The 24,141-nt window shown below is 36.8% G+C and overlaps 2 protein-coding genes across 6 annotated transcripts; one reads left to right on the top strand and one right to left on the bottom strand.

Moving 5' to 3' along the window:
• Positions 1-4,840: 4,840 nt before the first annotated feature.
• Positions 4,841-5,539, bottom strand: LOC123216921 (ubiquitin-40S ribosomal protein S27a). The gene has a single exon (XM_044637583.1). The coding sequence runs from the start codon at positions 5,481-5,483 to the stop codon at positions 5,013-5,015; it is 471 nt and encodes a 156-aa protein (XP_044493518.1). The 5' UTR covers positions 5,484-5,539; the 3' UTR covers positions 4,841-5,012.
• An 843-nt stretch (positions 5,540-6,382) lies between these two features.
• LOC123216922 (CRS2-associated factor 2, chloroplastic-like) lies at positions 6,383-19,513 on the top strand. 5 transcript variants are annotated; one of them, XM_044637585.1, is made up of 4 exons: positions 6,383-6,779; positions 8,521-8,648; positions 8,929-9,073; positions 19,142-19,513. In XM_044637585.1, exons 1-4 carry the CDS (start codon positions 6,734-6,736, stop codon positions 19,147-19,149), a joined length of 327 nt encoding a protein of 108 aa, XP_044493520.1. In that variant the 5' UTR covers positions 6,383-6,733; the 3' UTR covers positions 19,150-19,513. The 5 variants fall into 5 exon arrangements, 2 of the variants coding, with proteins under 2 accessions (XP_044493520.1, XP_044493519.1); XR_006502374.1 differs by lacking the exon at positions 19,142-19,513 and adding an exon at positions 6,871-6,954 and having other exon boundaries at positions 6,383-6,731; positions 8,929-9,692; XR_006502372.1 differs by lacking the exon at positions 19,142-19,513 and adding an exon at positions 6,871-6,954 and having other exon boundaries at positions 8,929-9,692.
• Positions 19,514-24,141: the final 4,628 nt, after the last annotated feature.

Below are 24,141 nucleotides of genomic sequence, written 5' to 3'. Positions count from 1 at the left end.
TAGAAAATTAGCAGCATGAATTTGAATCTTAGTTCTAATCCAACCAATTAATAAACTTTTAAGTCTAAGAAACTTTTATTCAGTTGGATGTTATAATCTAGCACAAATAAATTCCATGAACCATATATTAATAACAGTTTGAAAGCTGAAGTATTTTTTGTCAGTCAATGATGCGTATATCTCTCGTTTTGCAAGAGCATCTACCATAAGGCAAATTATTTGAGTGCAACCCTAACCCTAGAACAGATACAAGTTCTTAAGGTGACTGTCTTTGCTCGTAGGGGATGCCTTGGGGTTTTTGTTATAAGATAATTTTGCATAAACAAATAGGAAATATGCACTCCTAAGTCCTCATCATCATCGCATATATTATAAAATATTAAATTAAAATTATGATTTTAAGAATATTTAGAACATTATATAATATAAATCTATAAAAAAATTTAAAATTATCTGTTGAAATCATCTCTCGATGTGACTTGATTTTCTATTTTAAAAACATCTATAAATAAGGGTTTGAATGGGTAAAATATACCGTAGACACATCTAAATGACAACTTTAAATGGTTAAATTATACTGTAAACATAATGTATTAAGTTTTGAAATAGAGATCGAACCAATATATAATAAGTTAATTGATATAGTCCAATAAACTTTAAGGATCACACTTATATTGGGTACTTAAATAATAATATTTAAATGTATTAAATTTATTTTTATAAATCACTTAAACTTATTTATAAATTGATATTAAATTACTTAATTTTTGGATTATAAAAGGATATAATTAATAATTACCCACATGTCAACAAATTTTTAACATTTCTTTCACAGAAACAATTATTGGCCTCATCTACATCGACCTGTCAAAGAAAGTCAGGCACTCATTATAGGGGCCATGATTTACTGCAAACATGCTAGAGCTAAAATAGTTTAATTTGTCTCTTCAAATTCAAATACCCTAAGGGGGTATTTTGTTCAGGGAATGTTTTATTACTAACTCTCCTGGGTCAAACAACACACTTGAGAAAAAATCCCTTAGTGCAAGCTGGTGAAAAAACAAGGACAACTTTATCAATGTATTCCAAGGGTTTTGTGTAGTAGCCTGAGTCAATTATGTTGAAGATAGAATATTTGGAGGATTATTGAGTATAAATTATTACTATATTTAATAAAATTTGATAAATTAGATAAATATAAATAATTATTATATTTGATTAGAAATAATAAAAGAATATTAGTATATTATTTTACTTAAAAATCTTTAGGTATAATTATTCTAAAATATTTTTTTACGTTATTTATTATATTAATTGAAAAATATATTATTTTTGCGTAAAAAAATTAATAAATAAAAATATAGTTATAATAAAATAAAGATTATCTTAATAATTTTTTAATACCTAAAATAAATATGATAATTAGATTACTTTTTATATTATCTATTATATCATCATTGATAATAAAATATTATTAAAATTTTTTATTATTTATAAATTAAATAAAATAATATAAATAATAAAAAATAAATTACCAAAAAAATATTAAATGATAAACGCACCGTGGGAAGTAACTCGTTAATTTTCATTGAAGTAGTTAAGGATTTATGAATGCTCATGATTTGTTGACTATTCTATGCCGTTAAATGAATTCAAATTATGGCCTTCCATTCCAGAAGCAGCAAAGATTTCTAAACTGAACTTGAATAGTACCAGCGCTTGAAGTTTTCTGATATGTTAATCATCTCAAAATAGCAAGATAGGCAAGGATTCGACGTAAAAGATTTCTAAAGTACAGCTTTCTGAAGCGGAAACATATGAAAAAATTTGTCAGAGTCTTGAACAATTTATCTGTTCTCAGTACCCTGTCAGTGTCGGTGGCATTAGAGCTCCATGCTGCCTTTTCCTGTACCTGCCCACGGCTTTCTCCATCTCCTTTGTACTGAGTTGGAGAAAAAATGGGCCAACTGGAAACAGTCAACCACGTCCATGGATTTAGTTCACATATTAGCTGAAATATCTCTTTCTTTCCTTCTTATGTTATTACATTTTCATTCATGTTGGCAGCCCATTAACTAAATCCTTGTGGTGTTCTGACGCTCACCTCTTTTGTTTTTTTTTTCCTGTGGCGGTATTGAAAGTCTCCTTGTGGGCCATGCTCGGATTATCAGCCTTGAGCCTTCTTATTTCTTCCCTGCCATAGATCTGAATCTACATGAGACCTCATTGTTACATTAATTACACAAATTAACACTAAATTCATGCACAGTAATTTCTTATACATGCAGGTTATAAAATATTTTAAATTAAAACGGTTAAGGGATTTAGACAAACATGATGCTTTATAGACAATAGGTTATATCGAATCAACTTTAAATTTAATTGATTATCAATATGATAAAACTGGTTTTTTTTTTTTTATATGCTTCCAATATAACGGCATTTTGATGAATGAATAATGATACATGCATTGGAAAAGGGAAACTAACCTCCTTTATAGTAGTTTATTGAGCTATTTCATCAAAAGTAAAATAAATTCAATAACTCACACTCCTATCGTTGTAACTCTTATTTTATTTATGAAATGTATGTGATATTTAATAAAATTGATCATAATATACCCACAAAACACAATTGGCTGGCCTATGCCTGTTTACAATGCGATTCACACGGCTATTCTTCATTGTCAGAAGAAGTCATTATAGAAGGCCTATGCCTGTTCAAAGCCTTATTGGCATCCTCTTGTTTATTTGGCTGGAAACAGAGGTCATCAAGCATATAAGGATCTTATATAAATATCAAAGCTACAGAACGGCAACATCACATTGTATGCATGTTATCATTTCAGTTTAGGAACACACCAAGTAGATGAAGAGACTGAAATAACCCAGAAAATAGGATACCTCCTCATCATGGCTAAGAGAAGCTAGAAGATGAAGAGGGGGAAATGAGGCTTTCATCGTGTTGACACAGAAGCTCCTATCATTATTTCTGCTCTGATTATCGTTTCCATTGTTTTATTGATTGTATATTCGAGTAGAAAAGATTTCTGGAGAGTTTGGACTTGTCAGCTTGCATAATATGTAATAGTTGTTCATCTTGTGAGCAGCCTCTGTAACAAAAGAATTGATAGAACATGGCACCCCATAATATTGATGGTTGCTGCATCTTTATCCCTTGAAATTGCTCAAGCAACTTCAAATCATGTGTAGTATAGGTATGAAATGAGTTCCTGGTTCATATATCAGCAATAAAATTGCTCAGGCAACTTCAAACTATGATGTGTTTCTTAGTTTTTGCGTCCCTGAAATTTATATAGAGTTCTTTTAGGTAGTCATAATCTGTCTAATCAGATAAACTTCTTAATTGCTTTGTTATCCTTAGATCAGATCCTCAATTGATTTTGGAAAAATAGTGGAACAAGAAAAAGATATTTTTGTTAAATTAAGAATTATCAAGCAAATAAAAATCTTAAATCAGTCAAACTTAACATAAAAGATGTTCATGAGACTTATCAAACACCAACATTCCTAAATTGTTATAGCCATTGCAGAAGATGGCGATGTGCTAGGCAACACAGACAACTAGTCATAATTTTTTAAATTAAAATGTAATGAATAGTCACTCCCCTAACAGGGATAAATAATTCTGAAAATTGCTTCCTTAGTATGAAGGTTTAATGATAAAGCACTTGCTATGCGTCTACAGGCCATCAGAACTTAATATTAGTACGAATCTTTTGTCCAAATAGGGGAGATTTAAAGATAAAGTGAATGTCACAGGTAAAGAGAAAACTAAAACAGGACATCGAACTTTTAACTTAAAAGAAGCCATAATTTAAGCTACTTGGAATTTGATTTGAATTACCAAACCAATTTATCTAGACAAACTCAACCTTAAAGATAACCGTCGAATGACTACCGAAGATTACAGGAAAACTCAGGTAAATTATGAATATTCATACAAGGCGACCATGCAAAAATATGTATTACTGACAAGATGACCAAGCAATACTATTCATGTGGTGAGCAAGCAAGACTACTGTCTTACTAATAAAGCTATCAAGCAATACCATTCACATATTACTACTTCGATGACCAAGCAACAAACATCAGAAATCAACCTTCCAACATAGTTCTGAACAAAGATTCTCTAATTAAGCTCTCACATTAAACATAGAACAATACCTTAATCCAAAGGTACTACTGTGCTAAATTCAAATTCAATAGGTAATTCCACTGACAAAGATGTTTAATGTAATGATCTACATACAAGCCAATAAGTATTATTAAGTGTTTTATAATTAACTTTGACTGAAAGCTCAAATTTTATTTCCAGGATCCACAGATGAGAAAAAAGGGTACACTTTTCAATCAGATTAAAACGATTCCAAACTATCATCACCAACAATTAAATAACATTTAGACCTAGTAGATTCTTCTATCTAATAACCCTTATAAAGCGAACAATCTTTTTCAAAGCAAAAAGCCACATAAAGCATTTATAAGAGCATATGTCATCCATACACAAATTTGCTTCTGTTCATCAAATCTCTGGAATACCAATACTTCCTAAAAGAGACATAAAATGATACGAACCTTAGGAGAACCACGCCTCAAAAGCTAACTATTGAGATGGGAGAGCCCAAGCTCATATAAACCCCACACTAGTTGCCCATACTTTCCAATGTGGGATCCAAGTCCCATACCTTGCACTTGGGATCCTAACATAAAATTAGTCAATGCTTTCATCTTGAAAGCGGATTGTTCACCAATAAATTAATAACTATTAAATCATAAAACGAAACCCTTCTACCAAAATAAAATGAAGCACAGGAAAATAATCCATCCAAAATTCAGCAATTAATATGTAGAACCTTCAGAAGCAAAACGCTGCAACATCCAGTAATAAACAGAGTGCGAAACAATAACAAAACCCTAAAATTCGAAGCTCATAAAGGATAAAATCCATGATGATACTACTTATATTAAAAAGCACGAAAAAAGACCTAATCAATCACCACCAGCCTTCTGGTACACATATGTGAGACCGCACTTTCCACAGTAGTGTCTGTCAAAGTGGTTAGCCATGAAGGTCCCGGCCCCACACTCGGCGTTCGGACACTCCTTTCTCAGCCTCTGCACCTTTCCGGAGTCATCCACCTTGTAGAACTGCAACACGGCGAGCTTAACCTTCTTCTTCTTGTGCTTGATCTTCTTTGGTTTGGTGTAGGTCTTCTTCTTTCTCTTCTTGGCGCCTCCGCGAAGGCGGAGGACCAGGTGGAGCGTCGACTCCTTCTGGATGTTGTAGTCGGCTAGGGTTCGGCCGTCTTCGAGCTGCTTGCCAGCGAAGATGAGACGTTGTTGGTCTGGAGGAATGCCTTCCTTGTCCTGGATCTTGGCCTTCACATTGTCGATGGTGTCCGAGGACTCAACCTCGAGGGTTATGGTCTTGCCGGTTAATGTTTTCACAAAGATCTGCATGGCTGCAGACTGCTTCTCTGAAAGGAGGGGAGATGACAATTGAGGGATTAAAGAGCGGATTTTATACGGGGGTTTTAGGGTTAGGGAATGGTGAAGTTTGTTTGCTAAAATACCCTTATTCTTTTTAATATTATGTAACTGCCCATTTTTAAGTGGTTTCGTGGGCTGGAAAGTGAAAAAAAAACAAAATTTTAACATGTAGTAGTGTTTCAAAAACTTAGGGGTATTTCCAAAATAATCTTGCGTAGACATGATCTGATTAATACCAATCTTAATTTGGTGACGTGTTATATTGTGTCAAGGCCTATCAATCGATGGGTCTTTTGTGTCATGTCAACCTACAATATTGCAAGACTTGATGTATGATTGAAGACACTGTAATTAGGTTGTGTTTTTATTGGTTTTTAATCAACAATTTGTCTTATCATATATTTATTTATCTATTTTAATTTTTCACTTTTGCATGTCATACCAACCTGAACTATGAGTCAAACCCTGAGGCTTTCAGCACAATCCAAACAACCCATGGGTTGTGTTTTTTTTTTTTAGCAGACCAAACTATGCTAAAAGTTGTACTAACTCCTTAGATATGTCTAATTTTAGGTGTATTTTCTAAAAATAATACTATGTCTTACAATAACAAATAATTTATGTAACAATAATAAAGATAATGTTTAATTATATAATAATATGTCATTATTAATATATAAAATATTATTTCTTACTAATTTATATAATATTACCCATTATCTAATGTTTATGCAAATATAGGGGTTCTGAATCTTAATAAACGACAATGGTTAAATTCCAAAATTGACGTTGTTCAAATTAAACTTGAAAACTCGTATAATAAAAATGTGTTTATACTGTATTAATTTAGGGTTTTGGGTTGAGTTTTTCAACCCTGACCAAGCCCATATTAGAATCTCAGAGGCTAATCCAACCTAATCCGGTATCAACTATAGACCCATGATCAGGGCTTCCCGCCATACCCACACCCAACGATCAATTTTATAAACTTAGTTCACCTTGAATGGCGATCCTTCCTTCTCTACAGGGGGTTAATCGGTTTTCTTTCTTACCTTAAAAGCCACCACCAAACGACCCCTGCACGCCTTCACCCTCCATGTCATCGCCCATTCCCAGCCCCAAAACCCACAACTACCCCTTTCAGTCTTTGGAAATCCCAACGAAACCCAGCCTTCAAACGGGAGAAGAGATTTTGGCCATTGAAGAGATGGGAAATCAGTATGCTTTTTAAGCCTCTTTTGTCTGATAATTGCCAAGTTAGTCTTGGTAAGTTTTTAGCTAGTTTATAGAGTAACTTTGAGTTCAATTGATCTTTAATTTGATTTGATTATGGTGTTCTGGTCTTCAAATGGTATAGGGACGGACGGGTTGACGCATAATATGTTGGATTTGATACACACACATTGGAAACGATGAAGTGTTGTCAAAGTTAAATGCAAAGGTGTTCCTACTGTTGATAAGGATGATGTTTGCCGTCATGTTGAGTTGTTTTTTAATGGATATGGATATACAATACTTAGTGCATGCGTTCGAGTTCTTCACTAATTTTATTGGAATGTCGACACTATGATTGTTTGTGGCTTAATTTACTGACATAATCCCCTCGAAAATGTTGCATGTAATGGCTTATTATATATCTTTATAACTTATATTGGTCTGTACTTAGGCCAACTATGGGCTCATAATTTGGTATATCAATGAGTACAAAGGTTTTCATCAACATGAAATTGTTTCTACTGAACTCTAGATAGTATGGGGATGATTCGTTCTGTCAATTTCTCTCCAAAGCATAAATTGCCTAAAGTGAAACATCCTAAAAACAATTCCTTCTTAAAATTTAGAAGTTGTTATACCATAAAGTTGCATTCTAAACAAGTCTGAAGCACTTAACTCAGAGTCCTTTCCTTTTTTTTTTTTTTTTCTTTCTAAATAAGTTCCCATATGGAGGTGATCCACCATGTCACATTTGTAGCAAGAAGCACATTGAGGTATTAATTGTCAATAATATGCTGGTTTTGTTTCCTGTTGAGTGTTCTTATGTAGCAACAAACATATCGTTTACGGAAGTAACTTTGTCCAATGCTCATATCAAACATGCAGAGGTGCACATAAAGCACCTCAGTTATTAAAAATTTTTATCAGTTTTGTCAATGCTTCTTGATAAAAAATGAGCTGAATTAGTTTGAATGCCCTTATTTTATATAGGTAAAAGTGGGTAAAACTCTTATGTTCCTGCTCTCAATCTTTTTTTTTTTTTTTCAATGTCAAGAAAAAACTAGGGGAAAATCATTCATCTAGCAGGTGGTGTAGTTTACCTTTTTTGCGGCAGAAACTATAACTATTGCACTCGTCCAGAGTGCTCACTGGTGCTCTGGAAACCAGCTGCTCTAGTCTATCCAAAGCTTATCCAAGAAGCTCTAAAATAATTGAAAAAGGATGTAGCCAATGAGTTACAAGAAAAAGGGGAAATATCTTTTTCCTATATGTAAAAACTATCAACCATTAATTCCTATATCATAAGATATGGAGAAATTGAACTTTTGGTAGTACTTGATGTTTTAAAATAATTATATTAATTTGTTACTTTGAAGTGTGACTTTATTGACAACCGATTTATAGCTTCTTCTACTCTGCACCCCTTATATTCAATGACTGAAAAATTAGGATTGAAGTGTCAATAGCCAAACCATCTCCAAATCCTAAGTTTTGTTTAAACTATGCTTACTGTATAGATTGATTAACTTAGACCTTATTGTTTAGACTCAGAATTGCTGAATTGATCATTAAAATCTGACTTCTACCTTGCACATTTTTTACATTTCAAACGAAGTCCTGAAGATATTGCTTGTCATTGAATTTGTAAATTCAGATTTTTCTTTAAGTTAGTATTTGTAAGACAGTTTATACTCATGTATTTGTGCCTTTTCAGGGAAGTGTGTCTGCATCATTATGATTCATCTTATATAATTGTAAGCTGAAACAATAATCTTCTTCTTACACATTGCAGCAAAAAATGGACTGTACATTACCCTAGTGAAAGATGTTAAGAATGCTTTTCAAGGAAGTCCATTGGTGAGAATTGACTGCAGAGAAATGTGTGCAAATGATTACAAGAAAATAGGTGCTAAGCTCAAGGTCTGTGCACCTTTGTATTGGTGATTATCTAAGTCCCTAGGCTTTTTGTGTTCCATGATTTTAGTAGAAGAAGATATGGAAAGTTATTATGCATGGTAGATAAAAGAAATTCATTAAATGCCACAAAGAGAAATGGAAAACCTGTGCAAGTATTCATACAATTATGGAAGAACTTTTGCAATTGTTTGTGGACTTCTATGCTTTTTACGCTCTTGTCCCAATGGTTTTCAGTTTCAGTGTTCTTTACTCTCTAAACCTCTCTTTGTCATGTTTTTGACAGGAATTGATTCCCTGCACGCCATTGTCTTTTGATAATGAACGAATTTTGATGTGGAGAGGAAATGATTGGAAAAATATGTATCCAGAAGGTCTTTCAGCTTCAATGCCTGTTACCTTAGACGCAACCTGTGGGTTGGATGGCCTAGGTATGTGTTAGAGCTCGGGTATACGTAAAGAAAATGAGAAGAAACAAGAACATCAATCTAAATACACAGGCTGTGAAAATGCTAAATAACTCTAGCAATGGAAGTACAGGTGGCAAAGGTGTGGATTCAACAAGTGGCAGCATTTCAGAAATGTTACAATTAGCAGAGCATGATAGAAAGCCTGCAGGTGACAGCAATTCAGAAATAACACAATCTGCAACAAATCAGCAAGAAAAGAGGGATATGCAGAAAAAAGAGGGAGCCACGGTTATATTGGCTGATGAGCTGGCGAATTAGGACTGGAAAAACAACAGTAAGGAGAAGGAAAAGATAAAGAGCCTGGAGAGTATAAGGGGAGGGGAGACGATTTTTTCAGAGAAGGGAGAAGATTGAGGAGAGAACCAGCCTCTCGAAAGCTGGAAACTGTTCTTGGTTGTTCTTGTGATTTCAATTTGTCTTTTATGCTTTTGGTTTGTAAACAAAATGTAAATGGTGCCAGTTATGAGTTAAGTTCTAGTACAATTACTCTTTGTTCTGAATTTCATGTGATGAGTGCTCAAGTTTGAGGCTACATCTTTATTTTATGCAACGTGATCAATACAAATAGTATTTTCTTCAATATTGTTTCATACAAAGTTACATTTACAGTGTCAATATTACAGAGAACTTAGCAACTAAACAGTAGTCTTGCAAAGATTTGTAGCTGGGATAAGGTTGAGCTTCACAAGCAACCTCTGCCTCCTTCAGATCCCTATCATTTGGTATCAGAGCATGACGAGAATGGAGGGCCGAGTAGAAGCATTAGAGAATGAGATGACAGAAGTTAGACAGAAGATGTCCGAGGTGGATAAGCGATTGGAAGAACTGAACAGAGACATAGGAACGAAAATGAACGAAAATAAGGTTAGGATGGAAGGATTGGAAGGTAGCGTGGAGGTCATGAAAGCATATCTCCGGGACTTGAAGGAAGCTATGATTGGGAGAGATGGAGGCGACAAAGGGAAGGCTTCTGTAGGAGTCGGACCTTCTTTATCTCAGACGCCCACTCAGCAAAACACAGTGCTCATTGACAGGGAACCATCTCCTTTCCATAACCCATCCATTGGAGAGAGACCAGCACCTTCGTCGGCAAGAATGGAGGAAGTGGGGAATGATGAAGAGGCTACAGAAGATGACAGAAAACAATAATTATCGGGGAGGGACCAGAAGGGATGTCCAGTTTCGACGGCTGGATTTGCCCTTGTTCGACGGGGAGAAAACCTTGGAATGGCTAGAAAAGATTGAACGTTACTTCGATGTGAACGGAATAGCAGAGTGGGAAAGACTTGCAGCGGTAGGAGTGTGTATGGAGGGAGCAGCCTTTCACTGGTTCCGATGGAGAAGACGCAGGCAACCATTTATCGATTGGAGAGATTTTCGAAGCGCGACACTTAAGCGCTTTCAACCGGATGACGAACGATCAGCCCAAGAGGAGCTATTTTCCATTCGTCTGATCGATTCAGTTAAAGAATATAGGTGTCGATTTGAATTATTATCAGCAAAGATAGAGGAATTATCGGATAACACTTTGATAGTAATTTTCTTAAATGGGCTGACAAAAGAGCTTAGGGAGGAGGTCCGTTTGTTTCGACCAACGACGTTGGAAGAGACCATGGAAAGAGCACAGGAAATAGAAAGGAAAAATGCAGTGATTGAAGAGAAGGCAAGTAATCGACCTGGAAAACTCTACTCAAAAACCCATCACCCATTGACCCGTTACACATTTCCCTCAAACCCAAACCCAACATCTACCATAAGTTACCCAGTTCATCATCCAAACTCACGGCCCAATGCTTCCAATAACCCCAACTTATCTTATACATCCACTACCTAGCCCACTCGTCCTGTAGCCAACCCACCCATGAATTCAAGTCTTAGTACAAACCATCCCACACTAAGCCTTCGTCCATTCAGCCAAAACAAAACAGAGAGCATCTTTCCCTACACTAACGCAACATCAACGGCCAAAGCTCCAATCCAATCGATGGCTTCAACCTCCAATCAGCATCGCGAATACAACTCACGTCGGTTGTCAGATGCGGAGTATCGATCTAAGATAGAAAAAGGGCTATGTTTCAGATGTGATGAAAAATACACACCAGGGCACCGGTGTGGATTCAGGCAACTTCGAGTAATGGTATCCTGTGAAGATGAGTCCGAAAAAGATGATGAAGAGGGGACAGAAGAAGAAGCAACGGAAGAGAGAGAGTTAGAAGCAAGCTTAAACTCTAGCTCTACAGTGGGAATTGACTCTCCAAAAACAATGAAATTTGCTGGAATTGTGAGGGGAAAACAGGTGCTGGTGTTATTGGACAGTGGTGCGACACACAACTTTATTTCAGATAGAATGGTGTCTGAATTACAAATCCCTATTAAGCCTGCAAAATTCACAGTGTTGTTAGGAGATAACAAAAAAGTGTCGGGGATTGGGAGGTGCAAGGATGTTGAGTTGATGGTTCAGGGAGTCCGAATAGTTCAAGATTTTCTTCCTTTCAAATTGGGAGGAGTGGACATGATACTCGGAATTGATTGGCTCAGTCGTCTCGGAGAGGTGAAATCAAATTGGGGTAAGCAAACCATGCGATTCGAATGGGAGGGACAAAAAGTGGAATTGAAGGGGGATGTTTCGTTGTCTAAATTGGAGTCTTCTGTAAGTACGTTGTTGAAAATTATTTCAAATGGGGGTCATGGGTTTTGCCTAAAATCAGGAGAAGAAGCTGATACGTGTGAGGCTGAAATTAATGAAATCCTTCTTGCCTTAGTACCTTTGCTAAATGAATTTGAAGACTTATTCAGGGAGCCCCACGGACTGCCTCCAGAAAAGGAAAGGGACCATGCCATTCGCTTAATAGAAGGAGCGCAGCCGCCGAACTTGAGACCATACCGCTATCCACATTTTGAGAGCTTTACTCGGTACACTATAGCCATTCAAGAGAGTGCCTTTCGGATAACAGTTGCCTTGTCCATCTGTGGTATATCCAAACCCCTTGCATTTGCAATCACTTAGACATCTATTCCTGCATTCTTCAAAAGAAATGCCACTACCATAGGTAACCAAGTCATATCCATAGAAGTCTGTGTTATAAAGCTGCACGAAATCCAATTTAGTTGAATCACAAGTCATATTAAACTTAGGAGAGCAACCCTTGGACCAGTCTGAAGGATCATTTCTGGTGAAACCATCAGGGCAAATGCAAGTTGGCTGCAGGTTGTAAATGCATATACCATTTTCACCACACAACCCATGAACATAGCATTTATAAATGTCAACAAGCATCCATGAGATTTCCCATAGCCCGGTTGAATCATCTAAACTGTACAATCTCAAAATTCCGTCATAATCTAATGTTAAGCGCCTCTTTGGACCGACTCCATAATCAGATGCTTTGAATACAAAATTATCACTTGATTCAAAATATCCAGAATCATGTAGAATTGCTCTTCTGGTGCTATTATAAGGTGTTCTGCCACTAGCAAATACTGTCAACGCGGGATTTGGCCAGTAGACACTTGAAAGCAGAGGACCATTGAAGATGAGATTCAAGACATTATTATTATCGAATTTCAAATTATAAACTCCTGATAAATATGTACCTCGACTTCTCATAGAAACCAAGGTTGTGTTCTTGGTAAGTGGCTGAGACGCAAGGAGTGTATCTGTGGGGAATTCAAAACTCTCCCAGATGATCCTCTTGGCTTCGTTGACCAATACCAAATTTCCTGTTTCAAGAACCCGAGCTTCGACACCTGCGTTTGTTAATGTGTTGGTTGACCATACTACTGAACCATCTTCCTCTGTCAAAACTAGATTCCCATTTCCATTGAGGGTTAGCCTGGAACGCCTTCCATTAACAGGCTTGTCTCTGTTGGCCATCCAAACAACTGTCTTGTTAACAGAGTTAGTGAACCAGATTGCAAAACAATATGCATTAGTGCCAACCGCGTAAAATCCACTGGAGAATGTCCCGTTTGGTGAAACAAGGAAATCAGTCTCTCTTTCAGCCGCCAAGGCGTTTCCGCGGCTTAAACTTGGCAACCCTCGTGACCATGCTCGATCCCACGCCACTCCTGGTATTATTATCAAGAGAATGAACAAATCAAGAACTCCCATTGTAAGTGGTTAGAATTTGGCTTCACTATTAGTTCTGAAACTTTATAATATACCGGAAAACTATAGATTATTTAAATAACTAAACCATTCGAGCCATTTCACATTCAACAAATCGCCATTTGACTTTCAACAAATCGTAAAGACCACGAGGCGACTTGACATTCTGACACATTTATTGGTGCATCATTTTCCATTCTGCCCATCAGTCTGCCTAATCTTGCGTTGATATATATATATATATATATATATATATATATATATATATATATATTTGTGACTGTCCAGTTTTCTCCTTGTTGTTCAAGAGGAATGGTCTTTAAACACAGCTATGTGCCCGTGTCAACAGCAAAACAGCTAAAGAATTGGTGGCTTTATTTTATACATGAGTTGACTTTGGCAAATTGAATTAATGACAGAGCATTATTGACCAAATAATTATATGGGACAATTTTTTATTCTTATTCAAATACTAATTGAATTAGTTCATAATTGTTGTAAATTTTCTCTCTGTCGGTGTGTTAGGACCAACGTGTATGTGAGAAAAAAAGGAAGGAGAGCAGCAGTGAATACAAGTGGGAAAGCCTTGCGAGCAACAAGTATCACACAGCCAGCAAAGGAGTATGCGGCACACAAACAACCATCAAGGGAATGCCCAGCAGACAAGCAACAAAATTATAGGACCACAAAGATATCCATGGCCGAGGTGGCAACACAAGAATGGAGAAGCAGCTGTGAGGAGGAAAGTGAAGAAATAGGCCTGGAGAGGCTGGGGAGCAGCAAGGAAAAAGTGAGAAAAGTGAAGGGGGAGACCGCCAGCCTCTCGAAATTCTGGTTGAGAAAAATGCTGTGTTGATATTTTTTTCCTGTTATTTTTTTATGGCTTTCACGTTAGTTTGATGTAAGAGATACAAAAACTAAAGTTTACAGAACTCTTTTGTATTTCTGGAAAAATTGCTCAATGCGATACAGTTGATTACATTTGCTTGTGTTCTGAATTGCATTACTTTACAAATGCACAAATACATTCAAGTAGCTTGATTGCTCTTGGTTCCAGCTTGTGTCCTGAAAGTAGTTGATAACGGCAGTGTTTCAAACTCATAGTTATCAGTATCTTACGATATATTATACAATACAAATAGAAAACGATACATATTATGAATTATATGGTAATTAATACGATATATAAACATATCGTATAATATGATACATATCATACTATATGATATGATAAATATTACTGATATAGTTCAATCCACTTTTTAGAGAAAATGATAATATAATAGGACTGTGCGTGGAAACTTTTAAATTTTTAAAAGTGTTTATGATATTTTTCAAAATGATGACATATCAATTATATTTTTTTATCATTTTATTATTTTATATTTTAAAAACTGTATCACATAATACGATACGATTTTCAATACATGATACGTAAAATTAAGTTTTACTCGGTACACTATAACATCTCTTAATAGAAGGAGCGCAGCCGCCGAACTTGAGACCATACCGCTATCCACATTTTCAGAAGAACGAGATCGAAAGAATGGTGAAAGAGATGTTAATGGCAGGAATAATACGATCTAGCGTAAGCCCTTACTCAAGCCCCGTGTTACTGGTAAGGAAAAAAGATGGAGGATGGAGGTTTTGCGTGGATTATAGAACGCTGAATCGGATAACCATACCTGATAAATTCTCGATTCCGACGATAGATGAACTTCTTGATGAGCTAGCAGGAGCTGTGATTTTTAGTAAATTAGACCTTCGATCGGGGTACCGCCAAATAAAAGTGAAAGAGTCGGATGTAGAGAAAACGGCTTTTCGTACGCACGATGGCCACTACGAATTTCTTGTGATGTCTTTCGGGTTATCGAATGCACCAGCAACATTTCAAGGCTTGATGAATGATATATTTCGTCCTTATCTTCGAAAATTTGTATTGGTTTTTTTTGATGACATTCTAGTCTATAGTAAAGGACTCAACGATCACCGCCGACATCTCAGAGAGGTATTTGCTGTGTTAAGAAATCATCAGCTTGTAGTTAACAGAAAGAAATGTCAATTTGGCAGGGACAAAATGAATTACTTAGGCCACGTGGTGTCACGAGAAGGAGTTGAAGCTGACCCTAAAAAAATTAGCGATATGCAAAATTGGCCAGCACCCCGTGACTTGCGGGATTTGAGAGGTTTTTTGGGATTAACCGGATATTACAAAAGGTTTGTTTGTGGATATGAAAAAATTGCCAAACCTTTAACTAATTTATTAAAGAAAAATTCTTTCAGGTGGAACGATGAAGCACAGGTAGCTTTCGAAGCCCTTAAGAAAGCCATGGTGACGGTACCAGTGTTAACAATGCCTGACTTCACTAAGGAGTTCATTGTTGAAATTGATGCATCCGGGTCAAGGCTAGGAGCAGTTCTTATGCAGTCCGGAAGACCAGTTGCATTTTTGAGCAAGGCATTGTCACCCCGAAACAAAGGAAAATCAGTTTATGAACGTGAACTAATGGCGATTGTTATGGCTTTTCAAAAGTGGCGTCATTATTTGTTAGGACAACATTTTCAGGTGAGAACTGACCAAAGAAGTCTCAAGTTCTTGACTGAACAGAAAATCGTGGGGCATGAGCAGCAGAAATGGCTAGTAAAAATGCTTGGATTTGACTTCGACATCGTTTATAGGCCAGGGTGCGAAAACAAAGCAGCGGATGCTCTATCAAGGAAACCAGGAAGTGATGGGGAATTCAAAGCTATTTCTATTCAGATTCCTGTTGGTGTGAACGTCATACAGGAGGAAGCACTCAAAGATGACAAGCTACGACAGATTATTCAAGATTTGTTGACAGGCTCTAATTCACATGGAGGTTATTGTTTGAAGAATAGGAGCTTGATGTACCAAGGTAGAATGGTAGTGTCATGTGGGTCCAGGTTGGTTCCAATTTTCTTAGCTGAATTTCACTCTTCTCCTATGGGAGGGCATTCTGGTTTCCTTAGAACATACAAAAGGATATCTACAGTACTCTATTGGGAGGGAATGAAGAGCGATATCAAACAATTTGTAGCCGAATGTGAAGTATGTCAGCGAACCAAGTATGAGGCTCTTTCCCCTGTTGGACTTCTTCAGCCTCTTCCCATTCCTTCAAGAATTTGGGAAGACGTGTCTATGAATTTCATAACGGGGCTACCGAAGGTGAAAGGGTTTGACACTATACTTGTAGTGGTTGATAGATTAACCAAATACGGACATTTCATGGCTGTACGCCACCCTTACACAGCAAAAGATATCGCTAGTATCTTTATTAGGGAAATTGTTCGGCTTCATGGGTTTCCCTGCACTATCGTTTCAGATCGTGATCGAGTTTTTATGAGTAATTTCTGGTCTGAAATGTTTAAAGCGTCAGGAACAACACTTAAATTTAGCTCGGCCTACCACCCTCACACCGACGGACAAACTAAGGTAGTAAACCGGGGTCTCGAGACTTATCTTAGATGTTTCTGTTTTGAGCAACAGCGCACATGGCCGAATTGGTTACAATGGGCTGAATATTAGTTCCAATGGGCTGAATATTGGTTCAACACCACGTTTAACGCTTCGACAGGTATGACACCATTTAAAGGAGTTTACGGCAGGGATCCCCCACCACTTCTGAGGTTGGTAGATGAGCCTTCGAAAATAGATGATGTTGATGCAATGATTAAACAGCGGAATGAAATCTTGGACAGACTAAAGAGGAACCTGCATGCTGCCCAAGAAAGAATGAAAAAAATAGCAGACAAGAGCAGAAGAGAATTAGAATTTTCAGTGGGTGATCAAGTCTTTTTGAAGCTACAGCCGTATAGGTTTCGATCTTTAGCTACGAAACTGAATGAAAAATTGAGTCCTCGCTTCTATGGACCCTTTCAGATTGAAGAAAGAATTGGGTCAGTTGCTTACAAATTAAAACTTCTGGAGACAGCAAAAATTCATCCTGTCTTTCACGTATCACAGCTGAAGAGGAGAGTAGGACCGTCAGTGCTAAGTCAACCCCTTCCATATTGCTTAAATGAAGAAGGCGAGCTGGAGGTCCAACCTGAAGAAGTCTTGAATTTCAGATATTCACAACAAGGGGATTTGGAGCTACTCATTGAATGGCACAACCTACCAGACCATGAGAATTCATGGGAATTGTACAAGAACTTAATACAGACCTTTCCGCACTTATACCTTGAAGACAAAGTGCCTTTGGATGGGCGGGGTAATGTTAGAGCTCGGGTATACATAAAGAAAATGAGAAGAAACAAGAACATCAATCTAAATACACAGGCTGTGAAAATGCTAAATAACTCTAGCAATGGAAGTACAGGTGGCAAAGGTGTGGATTCAACAAGTGGCAGCATTTCAGAAATGTTACAAATAGCGGAACATGATAGAAAGCCTGCAAGTGACAACAATTCAGAAATAACACAATCTGCAACAAATCAGCAAGAAAATAGGGATATGTAGAAAAAAGAGGGAGCCACGGTTATACTGGCTGATGAGCTGGCGAATCAGGACTGGAAAAGCAACAGTGAGGAGAAGGAAAAGATAAAGAGCCTGGAGAGTATGAGGGGAGGGGAGACGATTTTTTCAGAGAAGGGAGAAGATTGAGGAGAGAACCAGCCTCTCGAAAGCTGGAAACTGTTCTTGGTTGTTCTTGTGATTTCAATTTGTCTTTTATGCTTTTGGTTTGTAAACAAAATGTAAATGGTGCCAGTTATGAGTTAAGTTCTGGTACAATTACTCTTTGTTCTGAATTTCATGTGATGAGTGCTCAAGTTTGAGGCTACATCTTTATTTTATGCAACGTGATCAATACAAATAGTATTTTCTTCAATATTGTTTCATACAAAGTTACATTTACAGTGCCAATATTACAGAGAACTTAGCAACTAAACAGTAGTCTTGCAAAGATTTGTAGCTGGGACAAGGTTGAGCTTCACAAGCAGCCTCTGCCTCCTTCAGATCCCTATCAGTATGTATTTGAGTAGGGATTGGAGCAACCAAATTACTCTTTGGGTTCTTTCTTCTCTTTCAATGGGTAATTGAGTTTTGTTAAAATTATTTCCAGCAGAATGCCTCTGGTCTTGCTATGATTGATACCATCACACTTGACTTGACTAAAATAGTTCTCCTAACTATTAATGTGATTCCAAATTCATCTTGTTAATCATTTCATTTGATCGCAAATTAAGAAGACTACAATTTAGCATTTAGATATTGCTTGGTGGGATAATATAGGTATTTGATTAAGCCCATGATAAGCATCATCAATAGTATATTCCACATATCAATGTTTCACCACAAGTCAAGCTTTTGTTGGCTACTGAAATCAGAAAAAGAACAACCAGGAAAATGTTGTTTCAAAGAAGTCGAAATAGTCCATATCAATGTTGCAGTGGAAGTAGTTTTAGGGAACTTTCATCCTCGAATGCAACATCATATTGATTATGACATTTGAAACCAATGAGCTTATCGTTTTTTAAACAAGAATTGAGAAATTGAGTGAATTTATACATGCTTTACAACAACAAACTAGGAAAGCAATTAAAACTAATTTAGCCTAAAGTAGGAACAAATAAAACAAAAAGATAGATACAATGACTAAATTGGAATATTAATCTCTAAAATTTAAGGATTTATTCATATTTTCCTACACTCTCCTTCACGCTTGAAAATAGATGTCTGTCATTTTCAATGTGTTTACAAGGAATTCAAACTCAGGTTTAGAACAAGTCTTTGCAAGTAGATCAAAATCTTGAAACTTAGTTGAGACATATGATAAATTGATAATTCCTTCTTCCATTTTTTCTTTAATAAAGTGTCTTTCAATCTCTACATGCTTAGTTCGATCATAATGCACTAGATTATGCGTCATGCTGATTGCAAATTTACTATCAGTATATAGCTTCATAGAACTTGTTCATGAAATCCTCAAGTTTGCCATTAGTCGCTTCAATCAAAGTAGCTATCCAGCAAATTGAAATGACAAAGGTTAGAAAATGCATAGGACTGACAAATGACAGCAAGAACAAACAAAAAGAGGCTAGACCACCAAAATAGAAGGCTAGAATAGGCAAGAAGAGAGCATGGGAAACAATAATGCAAGGGAAACAAAAGCTGGAATGGAATCAAGAAATCAAAATCGAAAGAAAGGGAGTTGGAGGAAAGAGTCGACCTCTCGAAAGCCTAACATTTGTGGGTTTATTGCTTTATTTTATTGAAGAACTGGTTTTGACTTTGTAAAGGGAAATCAATCAATGAAAGTTGTTTTGTTTAACCATCGTTACCTGCACTTGTGTTGAGTGAATTGTTTATTGTTGTTAGAATATTATTTGTGTTATTTGATTGTGTGGAAGAAGGAGCAATGCAGAGAGGTTTCCAAGTTGAGTTGAAGCAAAAAGATTGGTGTTGTATGCAGGAGTAAATCAGGTTTGTAATAGTAGCTCGCAAACTCCTTGTGCTAAAGCTCTAATCTCAACTTCAACATTACTACGGGATATAACTAATTACTTCTTACTTCTTCAAGTGATAAGATTTTCACAAACCTTATACAATAACCATTAGTAGACCTTCTATCTTCAACAAATCTGTCCCATCGACATTTGCATAACTCTCAGTTCCCCTCTAATCAATCTCTCGAAATAGTTGCCTTTTTTGGAAGTTCCTTTGGTTATTGTCTTGTTGGAACTCACTCTTCCAATCCTTTACTTGAATTAGTTACCAACTAAAAAAACAAAGTGATTTCCAGTTTAAGAACACATTCAACAATTTAATAACATATATAAAAGGAGTTATCAGAAATATATATCTTGTATTACAAACTGAATGTAACAATTAGAAGTTCATCAAAATTAAAGTTGCAATTCCTCCATCATCACTACGATTCCAATCACAGATTGCATAAAAATTCCTAATATAAATTCTAAAGTTGCTTGGCTTTCAAGAGGCCAACTGTCTCCTTCAGTCACTCTCCAACTTTTCTGAAATTATCAGTTGTTTCTTTCGCTTTCTCTTCACTGCTTTTATGTCCAACAATGGCCAAACTCTCTCCTGGATTGCTACGTCCTCTTTCCTCTTATAGTGGTCTATGTACTTGTGAATTTGACATGTGTTCCATCCTTTGTTGCCATGTGTCTTGGAGATAGTTCCATTCCTTTGATACTTCTTCGGGTGGGAAACATAAATGTGGGTTCGAACATTACACCTTATCAACAGGCGCCTCATCCTCAAGGTGGAAATGAGGAAAAAGGCACCTAAAGGCTATAAATACCTCCCATGAATTTTCATAATGCGACAAGTCTCTCCAATTCTCCTTAGGTGGAATAGCAGTAATATAACACCTCCAACAGTTCAACCTCTAACTCACCATCTTCACTTAGGCATTCCAAAAAGGGTTGGCTAACTATTTAGGCCAACTCGTCTCTTTCATTGGGATACAAAAAAAATGGGATAGACCCTCGTTGTTGAAGGTAAGGACAACTTTTATGCCACTATTCCAATCTTTTCCAAAACTTCATAGGGTTTGTGGAAGCATGGCCAATTTTTTCATTGGGTCATGTGGGCAATGACTTGAAACAGTAGGGTTGGATTTATAAGAAAACATAATCTAGTACCGCAAATTGGACCTCCCTTTAATCATTTTCATTTGGTTTCAAGCTTTATTGAGATTATCCTTTAACTCATCAAGGATTTCATTCCTTTGATGTATCATCACATTCACTTTTTTTATTTTGGATTCCTCCTTTACTATCATAGTAACACGAGAGAGTCTCTTTCATACAAAGTTTTAAAAGAAGTTATTTTTGTTGAACTATAGTAAGTTGTATTGTAACAATATTCAACCCAATTTAATTATTTTGGCCACTTCTGAGGTTGACAAAACTAAAAAGATCACAAGTACGTGTCCAAGCTTTTATTCACCACCTTCGTTTAACAAGCTATTTAGGGGTGGTAAGTCAAGATGAACTTAGGAGTAATACCCGTTGTTTTAAAAATTTCAACCCAAAACTAACTTAAAACAACCTATCTCGATCTAAAACAATTGAGCGAAAAAAGTCATGCAATTTTATCACCTTATGGACAAACACCAGGGTTATATCTTTCATCATAAAAGAGTGTTGTGATGCCAAAAAGTGGCTTTATTTGGTTAACCTGTTAACCACAACCAAGATCGCATCTACATCTATTACTCAAGAAAATCTTATTACAAAATCAATTGAAATATTTTCCCACACCTTATTAGGCATTGGAAAGGGTTAGAGTAACCCTGCCAGTGATGTGATCTTATTTTAAACGCATTGGTATGTCTCGCACATCGTTACATATCTTGTAATATTGGTTTTCATCCCCTCTCAAAATAATACCACGACTGTCATCTCGTAAGTTTGGAAAAACACCAAATGCCCACCATATGGAAATGAATGCAATTCAGCCATAAATTTTTGAATATTTGTTGAATTTCCCAGGAGAACCACTCTTCCTTTATACAAGAGTCTGCGTCTTCTTAATTCACCTGTGAAACTTAAATTGTCTAACAAATTTTGAATTATGCCTTGAGGCCGTTCATCCCCGATTACCTCTTGGTGAATTCCCTCTAAACCCAGTACTCAAGCGGTGGTCACTATCCTCATCTCTCCTTCAAAACTTAGGTTGTGGGACAAGACATTGACAATAATCAGAACTATACCTGCACTGGTTCATAGTTCAAAACACAACCTTTACATACTTTTTTGTAAACCTTATGTATTTTGTTGTCATAACCTACTAGCACTTCAATTTCTATTGGTTTCATAAATTTGTTTGAGGGAGAAGGTCTATTTCCCACCCAACTTTTGATGCGTTCTCAAAATGATACCCACGGCAGATGAAAATCCAGTTTTCCCACCCATGAGCCGTTAATGTGGATGATTTCTGTTTGTATAAGGGTAAAATGTCCATTTTACCCTTGTTAGATGAAATGACAAAAATACCCCTTTGCAAAATTCATCCCAAAATTGATGTGAGAGTTTTCCTTCACCCCCCTTAGGTTTTAGAAACTAACATTTCACTTTATCTAAAATCTTTAAACTTTGAAAACTAACATTTTCACCCCCAAAGCCTAGGGTTTCCAAATTTTTCAAAAAACAGCCGCCCCCCATAACTTTCAAAACTAGCAGTTTCACCCCCATTCTTCATCTTCATCTCCCGACGTCTTCTCCGGCGTCGTCACCGGCCTCCTCCTTCTCCTGGTGCGACGGCGGTGGTGCGACGAAGAGATCTTCATCTCCTCGTCGCACGGTGGTCATCGGATCGTCGCTCGTCGCTCTTCTTCTCTCTTCGACGAAGGTTCCTCTCGACTTCTCTTCGTCGCTCGTCGGATCTGGAAGTCATCGGATCGTCGCTCGTCGCTCTTCTTCTCTCTTCGACGAAGGTTCCTTTCGACTTCTCTTCGTCGCTCGTCGGATCTGGAAGACACGACGACGAAGGACGACCCTTCGTCGCCCAGATCTGGACGACGAAGCGTCGTCCAGATCTGGGCGACGAAGGGTCGTCCTTCGTCGTCCTTTGTAGTCGGAGATGGGAGATCGGTCGAATGCGTCGGCCGTCGACGGTGGCCGGAGAAGGAAGCAAACCCCAGGGGTGAAATCTAAACTTTTCAAACTTTTAGGATGGGTTAGTTATTATTTTTTAAAACCTGGAGGGGGAAAACGGTTAAATTTAAAAGTTTTAAGGTTTTAAAAGCAAATGACGATTTTGCCCCTATCCCTAACTGAAAAATTGGACGGCAGTTTGGTCACGGGTGGGAAAACTGGATTTTCATCTGCCGTGGGTTGTAATCTGAGAATGCATCAAAAGTTGGGTGGGAAATAGTCCTTCTCCCTTTGTTTGATGCAATAAAATAGAAATAATTTGACGAAATAGCAATGAGATTAGGATTACCTTGTTTGTGGAAATATTAACTTGTGGTGGCATCGTTTTAGTTTCACAAGAACACAACACTTTTAGTACTTTGTGCAAGAAGACACTGTTACCAATTGTTCGTGATTTGTATTGATAATTGATGAAGTGAAGAATGCTCCAATTGTAGACCTACTAACATGAATGTACTTGAAAGGGTGAGGCCAACATTTCGGTGATTTTCCTTTTCTATTAGTTTTTATAAGTTTTAAAAACTGTTATTAGGGTGTGATGGACCTCTTATCACTAAGATGTATAAAAGAAAGGGCAAAACAAGAAACTCACTGATAGCTCAAGTTATAGTCATGACAGTTGGGAAATCAAGTAAATCTCACCTCATCTATCTTGGATAACTTAAACAAAACAATATCACTTATTTGGATAAGACAGGCAAATCATCCTCATCTAGATAAACCAAGCAAAGTTTATTAGCAAGATTTGAATGAAGAAGTGCAACTTTAAAAGGGATGACAAACAGAGCAGGAAGGATTTCAGAATCAAACAAAAATTTAGGGGTTTTAGGGGGCTTAGGCCTAGGAGGAAACTAACAAGGTTGCAGCTAGGTTTTTAGGTGTTTTAGTTATCTTTTATTTAGCAATTCAATAGAATCATTCCAGAATAAATACAGTATAATTGGGTGAGCGTGTTCTTTTGTGTTACGACAAATTGAGCAATTTGTTACATTACACAAAACACAACCTATTTGCAATACATTCGACATCGAAACTTGAAGTAGCAGTTGCACATACAAGAACAGGTACACATCAAAAGTGATAGCAGAGTGTTGAGATTAGGACATTTATCCTTAATCCGTATGATAGTTTTATTTTCACAAGAGGGAGAGAAAAATATATTAGGATTTTATAGTTTGGGCAGTTAGTCTTGGTTGATTCAAGAGGTCTTTGGCATCTTAAACAATCGAAACGCGAGAGATCTCAGACTCTTTGAACTATCCAAAATAAGAGGTCC

This window comes from Mangifera indica, chromosome 5 (genome assembly GCF_011075055.1).
Source record: "Mangifera indica cultivar Alphonso chromosome 5, CATAS_Mindica_2.1, whole genome shotgun sequence".
Classification (NCBI taxonomy): domain Eukaryota; kingdom Viridiplantae; phylum Streptophyta; class Magnoliopsida; order Sapindales; family Anacardiaceae; genus Mangifera; species Mangifera indica.
The sequence above is the reverse complement of the archived record's forward strand: the minus strand, read 5'-3'. Positions and strand labels throughout refer to the sequence as shown.